The sequence below is a fragment of the Schistocerca piceifrons genome, chromosome 10 (genome assembly GCF_021461385.2).
Source record: "Schistocerca piceifrons isolate TAMUIC-IGC-003096 chromosome 10, iqSchPice1.1, whole genome shotgun sequence".
Lineage (NCBI taxonomy): Eukaryota > Metazoa > Arthropoda > Insecta > Orthoptera > Acrididae > Schistocerca > Schistocerca piceifrons.
This window is the reverse complement of record NC_060147.1, coordinates 8,598,976-8,626,751: the sequence shown is the minus strand read 5'-3', so window position 1 is coordinate 8,626,751 and position 27,776 is coordinate 8,598,976. Positions and strand designations below refer to the sequence as shown.

Sequence of the window (27,776 nt, the reverse complement as noted above, 5' to 3'; positions counted from 1 at the left end):
TACAGCTGCTGTAACCTCTGTCTCAGTGTGGGAATAGAGTGAAGCAGAAAGTGACAAATGTTGTGAATGTTCTGGCAATTCGTATTCCGAATCCTTTAGGTGTCCCATTTTGAAACCAGTGATGAGGGCACGTGCTTTCATTGCGCTGAAGCACTTCTCAAAGTAATAGTGAATCTGCCAATTCCGCCAGTCCGCACTGAGCTGTGTCACCCCTAAAATACCATACGCAAATCGCTCGTGGGAATGCGATATCCGTAAAATGTGTGCTGTGAAAAAAATTGTAGCTATTTAGAATGAAATTTTCACTCTACAGCGAAATGTGTGCTGATATGAAACTTCCTGGCAGATTAAAACTGTGTGCCGGGCAGAGACTCGAACCCGGGACCTTTGCCTTTCGTGGGCAAGTGCTCTACCACTGAGCTACCCAAACACGACTCACTCCCCGTCCTCACAGCTTTACTTCTGCCAGTACCTCGTCTCCTACCTTCCAAACTTTGCAGAAGCTCTCCTGCGAACCTTGCTCAGTTGGTAGAGCACTTGCCCGCGAAAGGCAAAGGTCCCGAGTTCGAGTCTCAGCCTGGCACACAGTTTTAATCTGCCAGGAAGTTTTGTAGCTATTTCTTTGACATCATGTTCGTTGACTTTCACAGCTCTTTACTTGTGTTCCCGATTAACCCGAGCACTACACTACTGTGCAGATCTACATCTACATATACACTCTGCAAAGCACTGTGAGGTGCACGGCAGAGGCTACGTCCCACTGTACCAGTTATTAGAGTTTCTTCCCATTCCACTCACGTACGGACTGTGGGAAGAACGATTGTTCGAATGCCTCTGTGCATGCGGTAATTATTCTAATATTATCCTCATGATCCCTACGTGAACGGTATGTAGGTTATTGTAGTATATTCCTTCGTCTTCATTTAAAGCTGGTGCAGTGCTACGTGGCTTTATGCTTAATTACAGACTTACTATTTTATCAGTTGGTTTGTTTTCACCACGTATCTCCCGCTGTTTACATCCTTCTTCGTTGCTGAGCGATGTATCACTTTTCGTTCTGAACCGCAACTCTTCCTTTCCTATATCTTTACTACTTTTTATCTACATAAATGATGAACTATTGGTTTTGCCTTTTAACAACTTTTTAATAACTGTGGAAGTATTACAGGTATCGAGACCCACCTAATGTGTCACCCGCCTATACGTTTTACACGAACCTTTCGAGACTCGATCGATTTGTTTACAAAGAGAAAGCAGAATATCTCTTCCTCTGACGTCGTCCGACATCGACCTAGGAAGCTCGTCGCCCTCGCGGCCCGGGCTCGTCCGTGGCTCGCGGTAGTTTGCAGCATTCGTCTTATTCCTCGCCCACTTGCCACTACGTCGAACTTTCGTGCTGATGTTGGGTGACGTCTTCCACGTTATCTGCAACATAACTAAACTTTCTTCCCACAGTATTTCTGAAAATCCGAAAACAAACTTAAAGAACATAATAATAATAACTGTTCTTACAATTATTCGTATAAGTCGTGGTCTATTTAATGAGGGGTGGGACAGGCCTAAGTCTTGTGACACCACACTGGGTATTGAAATTTTGTTAATAGACTTCCTCAGAATAGTTCACTTCTACCTTCAAGAATCTGATAGCTCAGTTCCTTCAGTACTACTGTGACACTCTCCACTTGCGACCATTAATTGTGCCCTTCTCCGTATACATTCAATATCCTCCTAGTGCCAACCGGCACGTATTCTGAAAATGATGCTCGTGTTATATCCAACTGTCACTTTTCTCGTGACGTACTGATAGCTTCGTATCGAGGCAGTCAGGTAGATGCTTTTTTTTAATTTCCAAAAAACATTTGACTTTGTGTTACACCTCCACTTAATGTCAAAGGTACGATCATAAGGGATATCGAGTGAAAGTTTTGACTGGATCGAGGAGTTTTCAGTAGGAAGGACACAGCATGTTATCTCGTCGTCAGATAACTTCAGGTGTGAACCAGAGAAGATTTTGGATCCCTTACTGTTCACGTTGTGTATTAATGACCTTGCAGACAATATTAACAATAACCTCAGACTTTTTGCAGATGATGCAGTTATTTACAGTGAAGTACCATCTTAAAGAGGCTGCATAACTGTTCAGTCCGATCTTGATAAGATTTCAAAGTGGTGCAAAAATTGGCAATTTTAAATGTTCAGAATTGTAAAATTGTGCACTTCACAAAACAAGAAAACATAATATCCTACGGCTATAATGTCAGTGAGCCATTGTTTGAATCAGCCAACTCATACAAATACGTGGGTGTAATGCTTTGTGGGGATATGAAATGAAATGATTATATAGACTTAGTCATAGGTAAAGCAGGTGGACAAGGAGACCTAAATCCACTGACCTGGCACAGTTGATGATATAATTTTTTTTTATTTATTTTTTTGCCTACCTGCTTTGAAGTTGACACAAAGCATTATTGTCAGCACTACACCCCCCCCCCCCCCCCCCCCCCCCCCAAAAAAAAAAAAAAAAAAAAAAAATAATAATAATAATAATAATAATAATATCCCTCCAATCTTCCAGTATTGCACTGGAGCAGTGAATCTCACATAATACTACGTACAGAAATGTTGTTAAAACCCAAACTTGACAGCGGTAAGTTTTTTGGGGAATATTTAAGAGTATCTGAAAATGACAGCCTAATGTGAAATGGAAGTGGCGTACAGAGTGTATACGATCCAGGGAAATTTGGATAGACCCGGTAATTTTTTAGAATTCCAGGAATTTTTCATTGTTTTTGTCTTCAGTTAAATTTTTGTAATTTTGACGGGTGAGAAGTCATTAAGAGCAAAATGTGTCAAAGGCTTTAGGATGAAGACTACAGAATACTAACAGTAAATTGCTAATGATGAGCATGGTGTCACAACTGGTTACATTAATGTTGTTCGAACAGTTGCCCACGGGCTGACACGCGTGTGCAGTTGAGTTACGTATGGACAGTACCTTCTCCCACTTCCGGCTACTTGAAGTGTGGCTGTGCAGTAGCAGCAAGCAGCCTGATGCTACCCGGAAAAGTTTTTGTGGCGTGCCCAAGCTGCCAGGTTTGCACACGCGCATAGCAGCCTCGATTGTAGTCGGGAAGAGGTTAGCGGATTTCTGTAGTTGGGAGCTTAGAGTGAATTAAGATACATTTATGTAATTACAGAAGGGTCACATACGTTACTAGTTTCAGTTCTCTGATTTTATTGTATTTCTACGTTTTTGGCTGTCAGTTACCTTGCAGAACAGTGAAGTTGTTTTTGTCAGTTTGCTAAATAAATGTGACTTTTCTTAATCTTTTCCCCAGAAGCAATCAATTTATTAGAAACAAAGTGTTTCATTCTGCACGGCTGGCTAGTTTCAACTGTTCACTGACTTTAGAGTGCACATTTTCATCTTCTGGCACATATGGTATATAATAAGGAACCATACATGAGAATACAGTACTGGTATTACAAGAAAATTTGCGTTCCAAAAACCACATTGAAAAGTTTAATTTCAGGTTGGGACATACTTCATTGTGAATCTGGACATACAAATGTGCACTTTAAGCCGGCTAATGCATTTTGGTATGGTTTACGAAATGCTGATCATCTTGGAGTATCCTATTTCTTTTATGATGTCATGTAAGATCTCTTAATACTAGATACGTACAAACGTAAGGGCTTTCTTCGTCACTGTAGCTGCCCAGGCGCAGTAATGCCTGTTTTCTGGTGCAACTGCTGAAAAGAACCAGGTCACGGGAAAATATTGCAATGGTGCTTTGAAAAGTGTTAGTTTCAAAGTAAAGTTCCTTTCATGCAAGATGACTAATGTTACTTGTGCGAATGTGCAATGAATTTCTCAAATCACTGTGTTCGACTCTCATTTAAAACTTAACACACTGAAGACTAGCCACTTAGAAGAATTTCGAGCGCAGATGACCAGTCATTAATGTCATTATTTAAAATGTTACTAGCACATTCGTGTGCTGTATCGTAAAGTGTAACACGAGCAAAAAAGACCAATATTATGTGTTTTTGAGCTACACTGTTTACATTAATTTAAACGATTAAATTTACCTGTTTGTGTGTTCACACTACTTAACAGTGATGTTGCTATTGCCTGACATCACGTGTTCTGTGCTCTCAATTCATTGGCTGGCGAAATCACGTGACACGAGCTATGATTGGCTTACAAAAGCACACTTCAGTCTCGATTTCAGTGCTTTAGAAAGTAATGTGCTGTTTCGAATCAATACTTCCACAGTACATATACAAAAAAATGCAGCAGATTGTAATATTAAAATATGCAGCGTAAATGTTGCTGTACATCATGTAACATTAAGAGTCAAGACAGCTGTAACGAAACTTGAATAGCGTAAAGTTATCGTTAAAAACGCACGCCGCGCGATTTGTTACGATTTGGTCGGTCATAATAGTAGTAACATGCTTTTGAATACAATTAAAATATAACGGCGATGCCTGTTTAGCGTTATTGGAAATAATATGTAATAAATTAATGAGTAAGGTAGCCGATCCTATAAGAAGAGGTAAAATTGGGCATATTAAGGTGTTTTGCTTTATATCGACTAAGCCGATGATACGGCATCTTTTTTTTCCGTTTACTCTTAGAAGAAAAAAAAAGAAAACAAGTAACGAAGTGCTAATTGTGTGTTGTGAAAAATATAGGGGCGAATTTTAAATAGGTACAGTGTATAATCAGACTAACAAATGGGCATTCAGTTACGCGAAATAGCGGACAGTGAAGTGTGGTCATTAAATTGAGTACACCTACAGGGCGGTCAACTCCGGAATAAGTCTATTCGCATCTCACGAGGGACGTGGTATTGAGACCGTTTTTTTTTTTATTATATCACGGAGAGCGGACTTCAATTTATAAAAAGGAGAAAAGCTGTATCATTATCATTGACTGTTGGTGATAAGCAACCAAAACTGTTCATCAAAGGGTTTCGGTGAATGAGTGGTGAATGCGAAATGAAACTGTGAACGAAGTTATGTTAAATAAAGCAGAAGAGACAAGACAGTTTGGTCGTATCTGTTATTATTCCATAAACCGTAACATTTATTCTCGTTGTACGAAGCCTTTATAGACGATCGTTATGACAATTTGCTTTGAAGGGATCTCGTTACGAGTTAAGTTTTGGGGACCTGGTCAACAGGGGATAGTTCGTAGATGTTAACTACTGCAGCTATTCTGGAATCAGGTGCTACCGTGACCGTTGTGTGTTGTCAATGGCTTAAGGTCATCATATCTCATGCTCTAAGATCGACGCGCCTTTCCTCTCGGTATAACGGTGTCTCACGGTAACCACGACAACGCCGACGGCGAAGGAAGATACGGTAGAGTCACACATCTTTCCAGATTAATCTTCTTCTTCTTTTTTTTTAAAAAAAAAGTTCCTTGCTGGTATATAAAACCTTTACCATTCAGAGGACTGAAGAAGTGTATTTTCATGTGGGGAAAATGTGCCTTTTTAACCGGAAAGTCCGGAAAAAATCCAGGATCCCCCCCCTTTGTCTGCGTATACACCTTGGCATATTTCTCTCAGTAGACAAGAAACTCAATTAGACCGACACAGAAATTGAAACTGAATGAGAGAGTGTCTGGGAAAGACTCAGTACTGGGGCTGAGTACAAACTGATAACCAGATCCTTCCACTGCACACCAGACTCTCACTCAGATGGAACCCTAAATTTTAGAAGAACCTCAATTCCCCTGTATGTGAGTTCTGGGTATTGTTATCACCAGGGGAGATTTCAACCATCCAACAATCAGTTGGGACAGTTACAACTTTGTATGTGGTGGGCAAGATAGGATATTATGGAAAACATTACTAAGTGTCTCATCTGGAAACTATCCCGAAGAGATACTTATCTCGGTGAGGGACTTGAAGCATTTAACTCTGGACACAAGAGTGTGGAAGAACTTTGGCTCAAGTTTAAAAGACACTTGACAGATGTGCATCCAGCAGAACAGATGATAATGAGAGCGAGTGTCTGTGGTATCCAGTCTCTGTAAAGGAATAGGCTGGTTGGGTTGCAATATACCATTGCAACACAGTCAGTTATTATAATGATGGTTGCCTGCTTTCTACAAGACTTGTAAGTCACATTTATATTACTGTAGACAAACGTATATACAAAAAAAACCAAATAAATTCTGGTCGCATGTATAGCCTGTTGATGGCACCAAACTTAAGTGACCTAGACACTTACGGACTAGACAGTAACTGAAATTGATAGCAAAGCAAAAGCATAAATGCTGAATTCCATTTTCAAATGTTCCTTTACAATGGGATTATTGCCCCCATTTAGTTCCAACACTGCAGCAAAAATGAGTGTAATATAACATCAGTTGCATTGAGAAACTGGTGTAATTACTAAAACTGAAAGAAGCTCCAGTTCCCGATGGAGTTTCTGTCAGATTATAAAGTGAATTCGTGGCTGAGCTACCACCTCTCTGAACTTAGTGTACGAAAAACTGTGCGCAGTGGGTAGAAGGAGGCACATGCCACATACATCTAGAAGAATGGTTGTAGGAATGATACACAAAACTCCCCAACCACCTGTATTCTGAGTCAAACATAATGAGGCACCATCATTTTTTTTTGTTTTCCGTCGTTCCTTAGTTGCTTCAAAATTCATGGAGGTATATTGTCTCTGTGTAACCGAATGAAATGCAGTTTGTTTATTGTCATATGCGCTTTGCTTCTTTTATTTGTGAAGCATCTTCAGTGGTCTGTAATACATGTTTCTTTTATAAATATAATAAACATATTATGCAGTAGTTACAGTAGGTTACATTTTGTTATGTTTTCTGCTTCTTTTTCAGATTAGAATTGACTTTTATAGCACAAATTTTATTATGTGAAATTATTGGGGGGGGGGGGGGGGGGCAATAATACAGGAAGTACTTAATGACCAAATCCATATAAGCAATAACTCTCCAATCATGCTAGCCACTAAAACAATAACAAACAGAAATCTGAAACATAACCAGAATAAATAATTAACGAATCTTCCTCTTCCCTCATATCTCTCTCTCTCTCTCTCTCTCTCTCTCTCTTTGACTCCTCCCCCTCCACTCTATCCACCTCCCCTCCCCCCCCACCTCTCTCTCTCTCTCTCTCTCTCTCTCTCTCTCTCTCTCTCTCTTACACACACACACACACACACACACACACACACACACACAAAGCAAATGAAAAATATCTAATCACATGCACAGCGCAGACAAAAGATAAACACACAGCGACAGTTTGCAACACTACACACTGTAAATACACACATGTTGATCACAAAATGAAAAATACAAGTGATGTAAGTGAAGTGTTGTAACAAATATAGGTAGAAAAAACTCCAGACATCCATCGGCCATCAGCATGGGGTCTAATGAACAAGTCTCCAGGACCACACATACTGGCACAGGAAATTGTAACACCAAAACATAATTTCACCTCATGAAATTTGTGCTACAAAAGTTGATTCTAATCTGAAAAACAAGAGAAAAATGTGACAAAATCTAACATAGTAACATATTGTAACTACTACAAAACACATCTATTATATGTATAAAAAGAAACTTATATTACAGGCCACTGAAGATGCTTCACAAATAAAAGAAGAAAAACCCAAATAGCAACATACAAACTGCCTTTCATTTAGTTGCGTAGATGGAACATACGTCTCTATGAATGATGAGGTATCTCGAACAAAATGACCTCCTCCAGGCCAGCCGGCACATATTCCAGATAGCCAGGGATCGATGCAGTCAGGTAGACGTAGCGTGTCTCGACTTCCGGAAAGCGCTCTAGCCGGTGCCAGACGTACGCTTATTATCGAAACTACGGTCGTACGAAGTATCGAGCGAAATTTGTAATCGGACTGACAATTTCTTAATTGGGAGGACAGGCCACATTATTTCGGACAGTGTGTGTGTAACAGATGTAGAAGCTAGTGTACAAAGAAGACCGCTTACATCATAACTCACCCCAGGTGGTCCACAGTCCTTTTGTGGGTACGTGTGTGGCGCGCACGGGGCCCTGAGCTATTGCAGTCTCCTTTCCTTTCCTTTCCAGGCTGCGTTACCATCCCTGTGCCTCTTCCTCTCTCTCCTTACTCCTTTGTCCCTGCCCCCTCTTTTCCCTCTTAGTGGACTTCTTTATGTCGGCCTGGTTATCCTCCTGGCTTTGTTTTGGTCTGTGCTATTGTTTAGTTTGCAGTTTCCATCTCCTTTTTGGCATTTTTGGTCCCCTCGGGGTTTGACCTCCATTTCCAAAATTTTCCGTTCAGTGTGAGCCATTTGGGGATGAACTCCCTACCTAGCTTCCATGGTGCAGGTTCCTCTCCTCTCCCCTCCCCTTTCCCTCTGCACCCAGGCCCCCCTCCTGCTAGGTCACCAGCACGGTAACCAGTCCGTCTGGTGGGGCTGTTAAGTACCCACTTGGCTGAGCCCCCAGAAACCACATGGATCACTGTTAGTACCTGAGCTGTTAACGCCTCGGGTATGCCCAGGAGCTGATGCTCGTCACTTTGGGGCACCAGAACTCCCGGCAGTGGCCGCCGTGCCAGACTGCGCTTTCTGTGGCTGGGTGGCAGCTGCGGGGTGAGCCCCTGATCGGAGTCGGTGGCACTAGGGCAGACGCCCTGCGCGTGAAGCGACAGAAGCTTCACCCTCTTGGCCATTCTGTGGCCGTCTCTAAGAGTGGTAGCAGACGTGACACTCCTCCTTCTGATCCTTTGGCCTTCCCCTCCCTGGCCACCCTCTGGGAGGAGGGTCGAGCTTGCTGGCTCGGGTTGAAACCTTTCCCTCGGTACCTGGTTTGTACCAGGACGGATGGCGGAAGTTTTGCCACAACCGGGCCTTTGTTTTTCACGGAGACGATTGAAGATAAGTACGGTGAAGTTCAGTTGATGAGTAATATGCGGTCCGGTGCTTTGCTCATTGAGGCATCTTCTGTTGCCCAATCTGACACTGCGTGCCCATCTCGGTGACGTCCCAGTCTCCGTGACGCCCCACCAATCGGTACAGGGCATTATTTTCCACCGAGATCTTCTTGTGCAAACTGACGAGGAGCTCCGTGCTAACCTCGAGCGGCGAGAGATTAGTTTTATCCACCTTTTGCTGTGAGGCCCTCCAAACGATTGCATCGCTACGGGCGTTTTTATCCTGGCCTTTGAGGGCAATGTCCTCCCAGGTCAAGGTAATGGTGTATCGCTGTGATGTAAAACCTTATATTCCACCACCGATGAGGTGCTTTAAATGCTTACAGTTTGGACACACGTCTTCTCGCTGCACCACTGATCCCCTCTGTGGTGACTGTGGGCACCCCGTCCGTGGGGGAGTGCCTGTGCTCCTCTGCCAATCTGTTGTGATCCCCTGCCAATGTGTGTAAATTGTAATGGACAGCATTCTCCATGCTCGCCTATGTGCCTGATGTTTGTGAAAGAAAGAAAAATTCAAGAGTACAGAACCTTAGATCGGCTCACCTACACCGAGGCTCATCAAAAATACGACTGGGGCCGTCCCGTGTCTACTTTTGCTTCAATTATGTCCACTCTCCGTCCTACCCCCTCCTCTTACCAGCCCCACCCCCTTCGCCCCATGCATCCAGCCTCCTCCCCCTCCTCCCCCCCCCCCCCCACTACCCCCGCCCTCCCCCTCAGTACACATACCCATCCCTTCGGGTGCTGCTCCCCCTCCTCATCAGAGAAGTGCTCCCCTCCTTTGGCAGCCCCCTCCCAGGAATCCTCTTCCTTACACCCCCCTGAAAGGCGATGTACTGCTCACCATTGGCTGCGTGATCCGTGGACGGTGGGCGCCAAGATTGCCCGATGTACTTCCGTGCCTGCCCTCGCTGAAGTCTGCCCTCCTCTTCCTTCCTGAGAGAAGAAGCAGGAACAAGGGCAAACCCCTCTGGTATACCCTGAGGTGCAGCCTTCCCCTCCTACAGTCAATGAACCGACAGAGTCTGACCCCACCTATATGGATATTACCCCATCCTTATCGGTGACGGATACCGACTCGGTGGCATGATCGACTCCTGTCCGTTCACTTCCACTTTGGACTCCCACTTGAGAATCCTCCAGTGGAATTGTAATGGATATTTGCGTCACCTTCCAGAGTCAGTACCCCTTCTTTTGTTCTACTCTGCCGCTTGTATTGTGCTCCAGGAGACCCGTTTCGTCAATTCTTACTCACACGCCCTTCGTGGGTTCCGTGCTTTTTGGCCCCTTGCGGGCTTCTGGTGGTGTTTGCACCTTTGTCCGCAAGGACATTGTTAGTAAATGGGTTCCCCTCCGTACCACTCTGGAAGCCATTGCTGTCAGGGTCCATCTGGCCACCCCAATCACAATCTGTAATCACTACCTCCCACCTGACAGGCCGCACACATCCCATGTCCTCACCACCCTTCTTCAACAACTCCCTTCTCTCTTTCTGTTATTAGTGGACTTTAATGCCCACAGCCCTCTTTGGGGTAGTCATACGACTGCTGCCCTGGGCAGGACAGTTGAAGCTATTCTGACAGGGCTTGACCTCTGTTTACTGAAAACGGGCGCTCCCATACACTTCAGTGTGGCGCACGGCACTTTCTCAACCATTGACCTCTCCATCTAAAGTCCTGGCCTTCTTCCCTCCATTCAGTGGGGTGTCCACGGTGACTTATGTGACGGCGACCATTACCCGATTGTTTTGACCTTCCTTCAGTGTCTCTCGCTCCGTCACCCCCCAGGTGGGCCATGTCTAAGGCTGATTGGGGTGCCTCCTCCTCTGCCCCCATCCCCCATGTATTGCCACACGACAGTGTTGATGAATCTACTCAGACTTTGACTGCCGCCATCCTTTCATTAGCTGTTTCAGCAATCCCTTCTTCAGGTTCCCCCAGCCTAAAGATGGTCCCTTGGTGGAGTCCAGAAATTGCTGCACCCATAAAAGACAGCTGCCGTGCTCTGCGACACTTAAAGCGGCACCCTTCTACTGTTCTTCTTCTGGCCTTTAAACGAACCTGCACCCGGGCCCGCTACCTAATCAAATTTCAAAACGGATTTGCTGGGGATGATATGTAGCTGCCATTGGACCACACACCTCGTCTTTACGAGTCTGGGCGAAACTCGGGCAAATTTTTGGCCACTGTCCTCCCACCAGGGTTGCAAAAATTTCTGTACATGGTGTTGTCCTTACCAGTCCAGACTTTGTAACAGAAAGTTTCACTCAACACTTTGCTCAGTATCCGCCCACATTCCTTCTTCTGAAAGAGTGCTCAGAAAGATTGCCTTGTCTTTTGTTTCTCGCTGCTCAGAGTCATATAATGCCCCATTCAGCAAGTGGGAATTCCCCAGTGCCCTCTCTCTTTGTCCCGACACCGCTCCTGGACCGTATCAGATACTTAACCGAATGCTCCAACACTTGCCGGTGGCTGGCCACCATCGTATACTGACCCTCTTCAACTGTCTGTGGAGTGATGGAGTCTTTCCTACCCAGTGACAGGAAAGTATTGTTGTACCGGTGTTGAAACCAGGGAAGCCACCTCTTCAGTTGGATAGCTACCGTCCAATTAGCCTTACCGACACCCCCTGCAAGCTCCTCGAACACATTGTGAGTCAGCGGCTGTTTTGGATCCTTGAATCCCGTGACCTTTTGTCATCGACTCGAGGTGGTTTTCGCTGTGGCCGCTCTATGGTGGATAACTTAGTGCATCTGGCGTCTGCTATCCGGTCGGCTTTTGCCCATCGGCAGCACCTCCTTGCAGTCTTCTTTGATCTGCATAAAGCCTATGACACCACCTGGCACCACCATATCCTCACCATCCTTCACAAATGGGGCCTTCGTGGCACTCTGCCCGTTTTTATCCGTAACTTCCTTTCTTGTCACTCTTTTCGTGTCCAATTTGGCTCCTCCTACAACTCTCCCCATCGGCAAGAAAATGGGGTTCCACAGGGTTCCGTGCTGAGCGTCTCTCTCGTAGGCATTAATGGACTGGTGACCGCTGTTGGGCCAACAGTATCCCCCTCTCTGTATACTGACAGTTTTTGTATCTGCCTCGCCTCCTCCGCAATGCTCACTGTAGAACACCATCTACAGGGGGCAATCTGTCGGGCGCACACGTAGTCTCTGTCCCGTGGCTTTCAGTTTTCGGTGGCCAAGACATGTCGTACATTTCTGCCATCGCCGTACAGTCCATCCCCATCCGGAACTCTGCCTGGATGGCTGTCCCCTCGAGTTGGTGGACACCCATCGCTTCTCGGATCTGGTCTTTGATGCCCGGTTGACACGGCTCCCTCATCTTCGCCAGCTGAAGAGGACGTGCTGGTCCCATCTCAATGTTCTTAGGTGTCTGTGCAGTACCACCTGGGGTGCAGACCTCTCTGTTCTCCTGCGATTGTATCAAGCATTGGTCCAGTCTCGTTTAGACTACGGAAGTCCTGTCTGTGGCTCTGGGTCGCCTTCGACACTGCAGATACTAGACACTATCCACCACTGTGGGGTCAGACTTCCGACTGGTGCCTTCTGGACTAGCTCCGTACGTAGCCTTCTTTCAGAGGCGGGGATTCCACCACTGTGAGTTTTGCACCAGCAACAGCTGATATCTTATGTGCTCCACATTCGCTGCACCCCGAAGCACACTAATTATGGTCTCCTTTATCCAGACACGGAGATCACCCTGCCACAGCGGCGGCCACGATGTGGGCTTACCGTGGCCGTCCGCATTCAGTCGCTCTTTTCTGAGCTCCAGCAATTGCCTTTACCGCCTCTCTTCTCCGTTCACGCAGGTACCCCTCCGTGGTGCGTCTCTTGTCGCAGCTCTGTCTCGATCTCTCAATCGATTCGAAGGATTCTGTCCCTCCGACAGCTCTTCGCCACCAGTTGTCCTGTCTCCTCAGTTCAGAAGTGATCTATACTGATGGCTCCACGGTTGCTGGCCGCACTGGTTTTGCTTACACCTATGCACGACACACGGAACTCCGTTACTTGCCAGATTGCTGTAGTGTTTTTACTGCAGAATTGGTAGCCATCTTGCGTGCACTGGACCGTATCTGCCCCTTCCTAGTACTATCATTCACTATCTGTAGTGACTCATTGAGCGGCCAGTGCTTCCCTCGCCACCCATTGGTCATCGCTATGCGGGACTTCCTTTCTCTCCTCTGTGATCGTGGTTGCTCGGTGGTTTTCATTTGGACCCCAGACCGTGTTGGGAGTCCTGGCAACGAACTTGCTGATTGACTGGCTAAATTAGCTACTACCAGGCCACCTCTTGCTATTGGCATTCCGGAAATAGGCCTTCGCTCGGCGTTACGTCGTCAAGTTTTGGGCCTTTGGGATGCAGAATGGATCACTCTTCACTGAACGAGCTCAGGGCAAGTAATGATTCTACAACTCCACGGCAGTCCTCCTCTCGTAAGGCCTCTGTCGTCCTAAGCCGTCTCCGCATCGGCCATACTTTTTTGACTGACAGTTATCTCCTCCGTCGTGAGGACCTCGCTCTTTGTCGTCGTGGATCGATGTAGACTGTGGCTCACATCTTATTGGACTGCCCAAACTTAGCCACCCTACGACGGACTCTTAGCTTTCCAGACTCGCTACCCCTGGTGTCGGCTGACGATGCCTCGGCGGCGGATCTCGTTTTACGTTTTATTCGTGATGGGGGTTTTTATTGCTTTATTTAAGAGAGGGACCTTCCACCTTATCGGTGAGTGGAGGGGATGGTGGGCCCTCTTGCTCCCCCTTTGCCCCGACTGGATTGGCTTCAGCTGGGTTTGGTGGTTCACCCCGGTCCTCTGACTTCCCACTCCTTTCCTTATGGGGTCTGTTATGCTGTTATGTCTTGAGCGTCACTCTTTGTCTCCTGTGCTTCTTCCTTCACGCCCCTGTCATTAGTCACTTTCTTTCCCTCACCACTTCTTCTGCCCTTTTCCTTCCTTCCCTGTCATTAGTTCATCATTTTATGTACATAGCAGTTCCCTCTTATAATGTGGGATTTTATCGGTTTTAGTTAATCTGTGGTCGGAGGGACTGATGACCGTGTAGTTTGGTCCCTTCTCCACCCGACCACCCAGTCGACCAACCGACGTCATACCTGTGCAGATTACTGCTGAAAGTGTGTCGGGCCCATAGCAAACAGAACTAATAGAAGATACTGAATGCACACGGAGAAGAACAACACAAACGGTCACAGGTTTGTTTGACCCGTGGGAGTGTCACAGCGATGCTCAAAATACTGAACTGGCAGGCAGTCGTTTGACAAAAGTGACGAAACATAGTCGAATTAAATTGGGCAATACTGAGGTAACCAGATTAGGAAAAGAGAGACTAAAAGGAGTTTGTGAGATCAGCTGCTTGTGCAGCAAAGAATCTGACATTGGCAGAAGCAAAGTGGGCCGGTAATAGTAAAAAAAGCTTTTCCGAAAAAGAATAATTTGTCGACATCGAATATAAATTTGTGTTTAGGGAATATTTTACGAAAGGATTTTCCTCGTGTGTAGTCTGGTACGTAAATGAAACATCGGCAGGGAGAGTCCCGTGGGTTTCGAAATGTAGCTCTGCAGAAGAATTTCAAGTATCGGACGAGTACTTCGAATATCTGATGGAGACACACTTAATCCAATTGGGGAGAAAAGAATTTCGTCGCACAGCTTCGCTAATTTGTCAATAGGTCGACAGGACACTTCCCGATTAGTCTGAAAATTGCCAGTTTAGTATGGCAGGGATTGGTGAGAGGTAAAAATTGTAGAGGAGGACTGAAGCGTGACACCGGTGAGCAGACTGAGATTGCAGAGGGTGCAGGCTGCCACGGGGAGCGGACTGAACGGTGCAACAGTGTCAGGTGCAAGTGCCTGCCTGCCTGCACGCTCTGCACGTAAACATTGCTCGGCACCCGCGTCAGACACTGTTTCTCGCATAGTGTCGGTATTAAAACGGGAATCTTTTGAGAATCCACGTTTTGTCTCGATAAACTGTCGGTCAGTAGAATGCGGGTTATTTTTATTGTGCATATCTAATTTAGTTTTACATTTTTTGGACTGTGATCTGTTACTTCCAAATGAACTTGTTGAACTGCAGGATAACAGTACACACTACTTTTGACCTGGAATGTGATTGTACCAAATGTCAATAACGAGTCAGTTATCATTTAGCATAAATTGAAGGTGGAGAGGGGAAAGGAAAGGAAAGGAAAGGGAAGGAAATATTGCTGTCAGCTGCATCGGGACTTTATTGCAGAATCGGCAGTAACGAGTGAAAATGTGTGTGGACGTGGATCAGAACCCGGGATCTCCAGCTTACTAGGCACTACTTATTGAAATTGCGCATACTGTCCCGGTACGCTTGCCGGCTTACTCACATTCCCACCTAGTGCCACGTATCTGCAGTCCCCGTCTGTATCCTCCGTGGTCACTACTTTGAGATTCCCGCAGGAGCCAGAATGTAATTGTGCGTCTGCATTGAAGATGGCGGACTCGTAGCAAGTTGAGTCGAATCGGTCGTACGAATGTGTGGTGTCTGTTCTTTTGGATGTGTGCTAAAGAACAGACACCACACATTCGTATAATCGGTTATCGTCGCTACTGGACCCACAGTTAGTTTTGTCGAATAAGATCTTTGGCCTCGAGTCCGATATCTCTGTCACTGCTTGTCGTAGGTATGCGTGGGAAATGTCAGAGTTTGCATAGAAAAATTATGAAATTTGTCTGTAAAAAATTTGCTAAAGGAAGCTACCACATATCTGTCATCCTTCTGAACAAACTTAGATTCTATATTTGGAGAAGTTTTAATTATTTGTTTTTATACTTCATTTAGTTTTAGAAATTTGATAGTTTGGGTAAAGAAGTTTTTTTGAGGCGTTTGCTTAATTTTGGTCAGAATACAGAAATGACAGCCAAAATATTCTGTTCCAATTACAGGTGGCCCACAACCGTGGACTCAAACTTTGTGCCACACGGGCATTTAAAAACGGTGCCGTCTTTCTGACTGGAATGTTGTGAACGGCAGTTGAGGTTTGTCGGTACTGTACGAGGTGGTGCAGCAGTCGAGTAAAAGAACTCGAGTGTTCGTAGCATATGAGAACAGACAATGAATGTAGAAATCTCCAGAACTCTGATGTAGTGACTCAGCCTGGTGCCCAGAAGCTAACAATAATGTCTCGCTTGTGCTTAAAATGTTGGACCCACCGATTGTACGAGCATGCTCTGATAATTTATTAGTCATGTGTCAGAAACTGTACATAGTGCAATTCCGTATTATTGTTCACCATTTACATTGGTTCACATTTGGACATGAGATATACAAATAATTAAACAAAACAAAAAAATACAAAAAAATTCTTCCAATTTAATTCATCTTTTTAAGTAGCTGTAAAAACAAATGTTGATAATGTTTAAGTCTCTGTCCCAGTACTCCGAAGCTGAGTTCGCCTCCAGTCTTGCGATGGCATATATTCTCTCTGGTGTCGAACTCACCCGTGTTGTTATCTACATAAAGCAGTGCCGTGTATATGTGTAGGTTTCTACTGTCAGTTTCTCAAGCTTGATAAAGAGGAGTTGGCAGTGTTCTTTAGGATTTGCTTTGCTCATTATTGTAGTTACTTTTTTTTCAGAATTTCACTTACATAGCAGGAATAACCCCATATCAGTATGCTGCACGAGACGTGAGACTGAAAAAGGTCGGAATATGACATCTTCGGAGCACAATCCTTAGAATTTCAGAATTATTTTCTTAATTCTTTCGGATACTGTCTCGCATCCTCACTCAGTAACTCATCGTACACTAAGTCCAATTCGTGTAACTATGCACATCTTTCGAATAATCGGTTACAGTTTTGGTGCGAGTTTACGAGTCAAACTGATTAATGTACTTGACCTTCCCTACATCTGATGAATTTACAGAAAACCTGAATTTCAACAACTCTAAGGGAAAGAAGAATACACGATACAACTTTGACATTCAACTTTTGGAAGTCTCTGTATGGTGGCATACAATTCTCTCTAATATTTCTTGGAGGTGTAACAATGTTATGATAAGGGAAGTTGCTACTCACCATATAGCGGAGATGCTGAGTCGCAGATAGGCACAACAAAAGGACTGTCATGATTAAAGTTTGTGGCCAATGAGGCCTTACTGGCCAAAAGATATATTTGTGACAGTCCTTTCATTGTGCCTATCTGTGGGTCAACATCTCTGCTATATGGTGAGTAGCAACTTTCCTTTTCATAATATTGTTACGTTCTATTCTGTATTTTCCATTGTTTGATTTCTTGGAGGTGATCATATTATATAGTGTAATTTAAAAACTTTAGTATACACAGAGAATTAAGTAAACCTAGAGCATTGCTGTATCACTGCTTGTCTTTCGGTCCCACAAATTACATAGGAACCGCTCGAAACTGCCACTCGACTGGGTGTCATTCTCACTTGTGACATGAAAAGGTCGAGAGTGAGGTCCATACTGAGCCTCTGTGAGGCAGTGGTATCCGGAAGACGGTGACGGGACACGGAGATGCCTAGTGGTGCCCACGACCTCGGAAGTTGAGAACGACTGTCGTGGGCCCACAGAAGTAAGACACGGGAGGAAACAGATCAGAACCTCTACAGTTTCCGTTAACCGGGGTCAGGTGAATGCCGGGGCAGTTCCTCCGAAGAGTGCACGGGCGACAGTTTGAGCTCTTTTTCCACCTCTAAAGATCTCGTCGTCAATGTGACGTTAAACCCTTATCTTTGTTCCCACTTTTACCAATTCTGCCTATGGGCTGTCGGTCGTCAAAAGTCGGCAGTGCAGCTCACCGCAAGGTGTTCGACTCGCTCTGTAGATTCGGACTCCCATTCCTGACCCTCACTCGAATTTCGATAGAATTTTGAGAATAGTAAATGGGGAAAGGAAAGAATACGTGTGCTAGGCTAACTAGTTTTCGGTACACTCGGTCCACAGTACCCACGCAGAAGATGCCTCGCCTGCTGACGACGAGTGCGTCGGCGGTCCGCCGGTTGCTGCAGAAGGCGGAACTGATGGGAGTGGACACGCGAGCGCTCGAGCTGCAAGAGGCGCAGGTGGCGGCACTTGTCGACGTCCGCAAGAAGTGGCACATCCCTCCAGCTTTCAGGTACGTTTTCCACATATATGTTTGCAGCTGGTAAGTACACCTGCATAGAATGTTGAACGGAGGCTCCTATTACGACACTGAAACTCTCGGAGAGTGCTGGCCGACTTAGTGACGTGTCGCGTTCTTGCAGAAATTTGGAAGAAATGGAAAAGGCGTTCTGGAACACTCCCTCTGGGATGCCATCTGTACAGAGATAAGGTTAGTGCTGGGAAACGGTAGGCGACCGAGCACAGGGCACCGGTCGGCAGAAATTAGACGGTGTGGCTAACTGAGTGTCTGTGTGCTACACTTCTAATGCAAACAGTCAGAAGCAGCAACTCCCACTGTGGACGATAGTAATAAACAAACTGTTACGATGATGGGATTCACAGAACAGGAATGAAAAGGCGCACAAAAGGTGAGAGCCGGCAAGCACTGACGTTTGGATAAATGCCAGGTGCTGCACACGATCACTCCGATTGAAAATGTAACCTGTGACAGCAAAGGAAAGAAAGGAAAAAATTTGAATGTTGGAGAAAAGGAGGAGAGGGCAGATCATCAATTTCTACTTTCCTCCCCATTCTTCTACAAAAGTAAAAACTATCACAAACGTTGTTTTGTGTGTTTCTGTCGTCTGCACTCGGGAGCCACACCTCCTGTGTGTCGGTCCTGGCCAAACTATCTCTGATGGCCTAGACACGACACCAGAACACGGATAAACGAGGGACCGCTGCACGATACGAGGTCTCGTTACAACTGTGGTCCTCTGAATTGGTAAGATATTGGGGTACATATGTAGATATAGACGCTTTTATAATTACTTACACACACACTGTTTGGGACTCTTTCTTTGTTAACAAAATTTAATGCTCGCGACTGCAGTCGACAGATCAGCCCGGAAGTGTATACAGAGTGCGGAATGGTACTCGTAATTGTTAACCGCTGTGGAATTGCATCTGTCGTACGTGTCACAGAGGGCACCGTACCGATTGACAACAGGTGTGTCACGGTGCGAGACGAGCCTCAGATAGTGGGGCTCACAAACGAAGAAGAGTTCTGCGAGTGTGGTGACCTGCAGGACCCACACTATCTCCTGGTCTGCAGTGACCTGGCTGATCCTTGTACTACAGAAGACCTGTAAGCAGCAAGTGACAAGGCCATCAAGACATTGGAATTTTTAATGTCCACCTATTTGAAAATCAGTAGTGTCTTGCATAAATTTGTTATTTTTATTATTTACTGTATTGTATATTTATTTGTTGTGTTCTTTTACTATTTTGTGTTACCTAAGTCCTGTACACGTCAAATAAATGCTGCCCGTCCCACACAGGAGCACAGACAGCTTGTTACACCAACACCCTCCCCCCACCCCCTCTCTGGGCTTGACTGATTTTCCCGTGGTATCTCTACTGGCTGAAGCTGTTTATACACATAGATTGCTGTGTGATACAATCTTCATTTGTGCTCAGTCTCCATTCGCAAGTTGCTTATCGCGTGCACTGAAGCCGACGTAAAAAATTGCGGTGCAGATAGTTGCGCCACAAAGCGCACTTCAGTATTGCGTACACAGAGATCTCGACTGCTGACACGAAATTCGCAGCTCTTGCTTTCTCTCTGTCTGCTGTATTACATAGCTGGACAGTGAAGAATACAAGAAAATGAAAAAGTCCTCACGGGTGTACAGGACACGGACAGGTAGACGAGAGGACAGGAAAGTGTGAAATTTCTACAAAAATTAGATATTTTACAGAGCAATTACTCCTTTTGAAATTGAAGATGAGTGAGAATAATTATCGATTCCTACTAGACCTCGTGCAACAGAAATAAAGAAAGCAGGGCACTGTGATTTAAAAAAGAAATTACTTCCTCCAAGAAGTTATCGGCTGCTCTTAAGATTCCGTGCCGATGGTAAATCGAAATGTGTCAAAAAAACTGTACTTTCGGTATGTAAAGATCCTCTCTGTCATCACCACTTTTATTCGATGTCTCGACAGTGGGGATTTCTCAGCAGTATTGTGAGGGCAGAGTTTTTACTTTCTTTTTAATTTTCTCTACTGTCACCTGTGACCTACGGTCTTTCCTGGGCGGCAAGTTTCGTTCGTGCCGTATCACATTTGTTCTCGTTGTAGTAATTTTCACTTCCACTGTCAAAGCGTCACTGCTCCAGTTCGTACTGTTCAGTTAGAACACTCGAGAGAAGCTACAGCATACACAGGTAGTGTTGAATTCGTTGACTGTAGACACGTTTTTCGCCATCGGAGATGTCTACATGGGTGTTTTACTATTGAATAGCGACGAAATTTCAGTTTTAAGTTGTGAGTGTAATGTTGTGAGGGTTACAGTAAAGTGGCAGTGGTGCATCCGAAAGAATCTACAGGTCTCGCAGGTAGTGTACCGTACGTTCGCGAGTTACTCGCCCTTTGAGAAGTCGGAATGGTCCATTACTATTGAATAGCGACGCACTTTCTGTGTTAAATCGTCAATGCGAGGGAGTGAGGGTTATAGTAAATTGGCAATGTTGCATCGGAAAGAAGCTATAGGGCTCCCAATTAGTAGTAGGGTACAGCAAGGCACGACCTCGTATCGCATTCTGCTTTCTCCGTGTTCCAGTGTGGAGTTCATCGGCTACTACCTGGACCGCAACGTGAGGCTGACATCGATGAAGCACCGCCTGGAGGAGCTGCTGGACCTGAACAAGGAGCTGCAGGCGGAGCAGCAGGACTGGCGCCACAAGTACGACAAGGTGCGTGCCGCTTCTGTGTGTCATCCTCTTTTAACCGAATCTGTTCGTCCCCAGAATTAACTGGACGAGTTCTGTGCGGCACGACTGGGCGACGTGGCATGGTGGTGAGCAACATTCGAGAGGGTGACAGTTTGAATCTCTGTCCGGCCATCCATATTTAGGTTTTAGTGATTTACCCAAATCACTCCACGAGTGCACGGATGACTATTTTGGAAAGGACAAAGCTAATTTCTTTCCCCTTCCGTATTCCCAGTTGTGCTTCATCTGTGGGTAATTAGACTCTAACGTCCTTCCTTATCGACAACACGAATACTATCGAAGTCGGAGAAAAGTAATAAATACGAGGCAGGATCGCTGCCTAGTGTCTCCCTTCCGGAGGCAAAATATTTACGACAGCAGGCAGACGAAACGTTAAAGCTTTGACATTTTCCTAGCTTTCAGAGCCGTTAGTTTCAGGATGTAGAGGCTTATCTCAGTAGAGGTAAGATAGATACTGCCTACAGGAAAACTAAAGACACCTTTGGAGAAAAGAGAACGACTTGTATGAATATCAAGAGCTCGGATAGAAACCCAGTTCTAAGCAAAGAAGGGAAAGCAGAAAGGTGGAAGGAGTATACAGAGGGTCTATACAGGGGCGATGTTCTTGAGAACTATATTATGGAAATGGAAGAGGATGTAGATGAAGATGAAATGGGAGATACGATACTGCGTGAAGAGTTTGACAGAGCACTGAAAGACCTGAGTCGAAACAAGGCCCCGGGAGTAGACAACACCCCATTAGAACTACTGACAGCCTTGGGAGAGCCAGTCCTGACAAAACTCTACCATCAGGTGAGCAAGATGTATGAGACAGGCGAAATACCCTCAGACTTCAAGAAGAATATAATAATTCCAATCCCAAAGAAAGCAGGTGTTGACAGATGTGAAAATTACCGAACTATCAGTTTAATAAGTCACAGCTGCAAAATACTAATGCGAATTCTTTACAGACGAATGGAAAAACTGGTAGAAGCCGACCTCATGGAAGATCAGTTTGGATTCTGTAGGAATCTTGGAACACGTGAGGATATACTGACCCTACGACTTATCTTAAAAAATAGATTAAGGAAAGGCAAACCTACGTTTCAGACATTTGTAGACTTAGAGAAAGCTTTTGACAATGTTGACTGGAATACTCTCTTTCAAATTCTGAAGGTGGCAGGGGTAAAATACAGGGAGCAAAAGGCTGTTTACAATTTGTACAGAAACCAGATGGCAGTTATAAGAGTCGAGGGATATGAAAGGGAAGCAGTGGTTTGGAAGGGAGTGAGACAGGGTTGTAACCTCTCCCCGATGTTATTCAATCTGTATATTGAGCAAGCAGTAAAGGAAACAAAAGAAAAGTTCGGATTAGGTATTAAAATCCATGGAGAAGAAATAAAAACTTTGAGATTCGCTGATGACATTGTAATTCTGTCAGAGACAGCAAAGGACTTGGAAGAGCAGTTGAACGGAATGGACAGTGTCTTGAAAGGAGGATATAAGATGAACATCAACAAAAGCAAAACGAGGATAATGGAATGTAGTCGAATTAAATCGGGTGATGCAGAGGGAATTAGATTAGGAAATGAGAGACTTAAAGTAGTAAAGGAGTTTTGCTATTTGGGGAGCAAAATAACTGATGATGGTCGAAGTAGAGAGGATATAAAATGTAGACTGGCAATGGCAAGGAAAGCGTTTCTTAAGAAGAGAAATTTGTTAACATCGAGTATAGATTTAAATGTTAGGAAGTCATTTCTGAAAGTATTTGTATGGAGTGTAGCCATGTATGGAAGTGAAACATGGACGGTAAATAGTTTGGACAAGAAGAGAATAGAAGCTTTCAAAATGTGGTGCTACAGAAGAATGCTGAAGATAAGGTGGGTAGATCACGTAACTAATGAGGAGGCATTGAAAAGGATTGGGGAGAAGAGAAGTTTGTGGCACGACTTGACTAGAAGAAGGGAACGGCTGGTAGGGCATGTTTTGAGGCATCAGGGGATCACAAATTTAGCATTGGAGGGCAGCGTGGAGGGTAAAAATCGTAGAGGGAGACCAAGAGATGAATACACTAAGCAGATTCAGAAGGACGTAGGTTGCAGTAGGTACTGGGAGCTGAAGAAGCTTGCGCAGGATAGAGTAGCATGGAGAGCTGCATCAAACCAGTCTCAGGACTGAAGACCGCAACAACAAAAACATTGCGTTGTTTTTTTTTTTTATATATATATATATATATCTTTTATTAGTACTCACATGGATGACCTAACACTAACACACAGTGTTGTTCACAGTCAGTTGGCACCACATCACTACCTTGTGTATGTGTGTTTCCAGTGAGTTAAGTGGCCACGGTGAGTGGCAGGATGTTGTGCTGCTCACACTTACCAGCTGTCACTGACTTACCTGTGCAGCTCGTGAAGGAGAACGCGGAGCTGAGCCGCATCAATGTGGGGCTGAAGCAGGCGATCCACAAGTACCACTCGTTCCTGCTGCTGGTGTGCCCCGACAAGGGTCTGCCCTCGGTGGACGAGATGGAGAAGCGGGCGCTGCCTCCGCCGGTGCCGGCCCCGGGCAAGGGCGGGCGCGGCCCCGCCCCCCCGGACGCCGCCGCCCGTGCCGTACAGCCGCACCGCTCCCAGCACCACTCGCGCGGTAAGTGCTCGTCGTGGGCCGGTAAGTGTAATATCGGGACGGTATTCTCCACGAGTGGAAAATTAGAGGAGTGCCGTGTCCGTAAAAAATCTGCACCGGACAGAGTGTACGCAGTGTGAGGTGTGCCGTTCGAATGTGGCACGAACTGTGTAGTGTGCGAGCGTATCTACCGGACCGAATTCCTCGGTGCCGAGACGCGTGTCCTAGGGTCGACAGTGTGGGTTTTTCAGTCAGGCGTTTGCATACGTATGTAATTGGTGTGTCATTTGCGTCAGTTGGAGTTAGTTTTGAGTTGGTCAGAGTTATACTGGTAGAGTTCAATGGAACGTAAGTCCACTTCCGTAACTGAGTGGTTGGCCCGTTCGACTGAAGTGTGCGGGACCCGGGTTCAATTCCCGGTACTGTTGAGGACTCGTCCTTGTCGAAAGAACCGGAAGAGACTACATTCGAGCGCGTGAGGCCGTTGAGGAGCTACTTGAGTGGGAAATAATGGCATTTTTACACGAGGTGTCAAAGTAGGTCGAGTATTAGCCGTACGTAAATTGCTTGTCAAGATATTATCTTTAGTAATAATTACTGTTTTCAGAAATCTGTTTTTACTTTATTAATCTGTTGGAATATAGACTGAAAACCGTAAAATTGTGTAAGTTATAAATATCGAGGACAGTACTGTGATGTGTATTCCCTCTCCAGTTGTAGTGTGCAAACATCTACTATAGTAGTACCCCTTACAAGACCCAGTTCAGTATTGTAGTATCTGTTACACGGCCTAAAACATTGTAAGCTCAGTTGGTGAATGACAGACTACAAATCCAAAAGTCTCAGTTTTGATAGTCAGTCAGTCCTAGACTTTTTCTTTTCTCTCGGCTCTCACCTCTTTTCTCTCTGACAGTGAATCGTAAAATAATGTGAAAAATGCCAAACTGCACCACACTTTGGAGTTGCACGGTAACTGGCTCGGTAAGCGAGTTCAGATGTCTGGGGAAGGCGACAGGTTACATCCGGTAGGACCGAGCCTAGAGAAGCACTACGATCTTCGGCTGACCTCTGGGTTGAGTCCAGCTTGACCTATTTTGATAAGTGTGGGTGGCATCTCATGTTTCATACATCTTTAATTTTATCAAATGTATGACAGACTGGATTGAAATTGGAAGAAGAGTATGACAGGGTCATTGTCTTTTACCGACTTTCTTTACCGTATATATCGACGACTCGGTAATGGAGACTCTAGAAATAGAGAAGGAAGTGCTGAGTCCAGAAGAAAGTACTGAGCCTGAAAGATCAACTGCATTATGCGCTGGCAGGTCAATAGACACACAAACATACACACAAAATTCAAGCTTTCGCAACCAACGGTTGCTTCATCAGGAAAAAGGGAAGGAGAGGGAAAGACGAAAGGATGTGGGTTTTAAGGGAGAGGGTAAGGAGTCATTCCAATCCCGGGAGCAGAAAGACTTACCTTAGGGGGAAAAAAGGACAGGTATACACTCGTACACACACACATATCCATTCACATATATATATATATATCATTCTGTCCAATTTGCTAGTAATACTTTTTATTCATTATAAAAGCAAATAGAAGGTTCTGGAAAAACATATATTGTCATCATTATCAAGAGATTGTTGTCATCAAAAAAATTATGTACAGATGGTAAATTAAATGATTAATCACCAAATTGAAGGAATAAATAAAAATAATAAATTGTGGAAGTGTTGGCATAGGTGGCCAGCACCTCTAATTACCATGATTAGAATTGAGTTACAAGTTAACACAAAGAATCCCATTATCTTGAAAATCAGTTTAAAAGTTATTACCAAGCGATGTATTTTCATTTGTTATTTAGTTTCATGTCTTCCTGTGTAATTAATATCCTTTCTAATTACATTTCTTTGCATATTGTAAATTTTAATTGTATCATTGAGATTATACAAAATTAATAATGGAATATTTTGTGAACAGTTGTTAAAATTCTATATAAGGGAAAGCAGTGACGTTGTGAGTTAGTTGTTGTCTGTTGTTGTTGAACCTGTTAGACTCTGTGTTTGGAAATCAAAGAGATTTGTGAAGTCGGTTTTTTTGTTTACATGACGAGTGTGCAGTTTGGATGTCAATTAATGTGAATAAAATTTCTTTAAACGTCAAAATTCCACATTCATTCATCAATAGACCAGGCAACACGAATCATTGCAACGAGTACAAATGAAAATTGACACACCCAAAACTTAAGATGACGATAATAAATGCAGGAATGTGAAAGAAAACAACAGGTCAAATTCGACCTGTTGCACAGAACAGATATTTGTGGAGCATGTGAATTGGCAACTGGATGAGAGATAAAGAAATAAAATGCGAATTGCTATGGCAAACTGAGCTTACCAGAAAAAGAAAGACTTATTATGTAGTAAAACTGTCGGTTAAATGCATCTTGTGGAGTGTTCTTGTGTACAGCCGTGCAAGCTGGACATCAAAGAAGAGAGAAAGAAACAAATTTGAATCGTGTCAGATGTGCATTGCTGTGGATGGATACAATAAAGTGAAGCACTGAAAAGGGAAAAGGAGCTAAGAAGCTCGATAAATCTGATTAAGAAAAGAATATAGAGTGACTGTGACACATATTGTAAGGAAAAGGAATTCTGATAGGTGCCATTGAAGGCACAGTGCAAGGACACAAGGGAAAAAAAGCCCAACGAGGTGAAAAGACGGACTAAAGGATTAGATGGAGCCAGCAGTGATGTCAGGAAGCTGGCAAAATGTATAACACCATGTGTCAATGATGATGACTGTTAATTGTTCAGCCCAGTTGTTTCTTTTCTGCAGTTGTAGTTTCGTGACGTCTTCAGCTCGGGGCATCTCCCACAGAAGTATTGCGCATTTGAATTCAACTGGCTATGTCGTAGCTGTTGTAAATACAGGGGCTGGCTTCTTACCAAACTTCAATGACTTTGCATGAATTTCCACAGGCAATAAACTACAGATAATATAGAACTTTACAACACCATTCTGTTCCATTTCTTGCAATTGGATGAAACTCAGACAACATGAATACTTTGAAAGTGAATAAATAGACTTATTCCTCAGTTCTGCAGATATAATTGACTTTTGGCTTACTTAATTGCCCAACATTTACGAATGCAATAAAATCAAAATGTAATGTCTATGTGCTTATCCTCCTCTGTGTCCCATCCTGTTCTCTCTCTCTCTCTCTCTCTCTCTCTCTCTCTCTCTCTCTCTCTCTCCATGTACTTCAACAACAACTAAACTGATGCCTCGCACTATAACTATTCAAAACAAGCAGGAGAAGCTCGTGCTGTAAATTTTTCCTGAACACGGTGTGAGGCAATCGAGGGGATGAGGATTTTGTAGAGCAGTTTCTGTCAAACAGAACGAAATAATAAACCTGTGTACTTAATGTGCAGTGAGGTGCAAGCAGTCTGTGTGCTCCCCCTCCCTCTCCTGAAATACTAGAAATTAATATGTGGGAGACTAGTGTAATCTCTTCCACCGCACCATCCACATGTACCTTCTACTGTCCACGCAGTTTCAAAAGACCGAGGGAGTAGACGAATTGGTGGAAATCAAACGTCGTTGGTAAGTATCGAACAGTTTACGCTCGCTAACTGTGTTGTCTGACAGATTGTACTCTGCTTAATGCATCTGACGTGTCTATGAATGAGACAATTTCAAACTTGGCTACTTGTAACTCTTCAGCATTCGATAACTCGTTGTGTCAGTTTTGTGGGAATGGATTGTTTCATTTGTGGCAGTGTGGTGCATCTCTGAGGTGTACCAGCTCGTGCCTATCACACTTTTCTGGGGCACCGGACAGGATGAACACACACATTCTCCACTTCTAGCACTACTCGATTTCTTCCTGTTGGGAATCCTAAAAGATGTATCTTATTTGTACAGTGTTTTTCTTTTTGTAATGTATGTACATTTTTGTGCGCTCTGTACCTGTAGTGCAACATTACTCACCTTAGTTTCCATAATAAAATAATAGACATGCAAACCTAGTTTTTCTATTAATAATAACAAATGAGAAGTTCCAGTGCCCGACGCCGTAGGTGTGTGTAGGCTCGTGCATTACCAGCAGTGGTCGCATCCCGACAGGACCCTCTGTGAGTCTTTTAGTGCATTGTTGGAACTTTCTCATCTCGTCTTGAAATATGTTAGCAGCTAGTTTTCTGTTACCACAGGGCTGGCTATCTCATCGTAGTAGTGCTTTAAGAGTTACAAAGGTACTCATCTGCAGTTGAT

General features: G+C 44.5%; 1 protein-coding gene across 2 annotated transcripts in view; it reads left to right on the top strand.

Moving 5' to 3' along the window:
- The window catches only part of LOC124718906 (PHD finger protein 14), a 173,349-nt gene that overhangs the window by 70,858 nt on the left and 74,715 nt on the right, over positions 1–27,776 (top strand). For both annotated transcript variants that reach the window (XM_047244553.1, XM_047244554.1), the window contains exons 9-11: positions 17,952–18,123; positions 20,713–20,845; positions 23,275–23,515. In XM_047244553.1, coding sequence (XP_047100509.1) covers positions 17,952–18,123; positions 20,713–20,845; positions 23,275–23,515 — 546 coding nt within the window. The remainder of the gene's footprint in view (positions 1–17,951; positions 18,124–20,712; positions 20,846–23,274; positions 23,516–27,776) is intronic.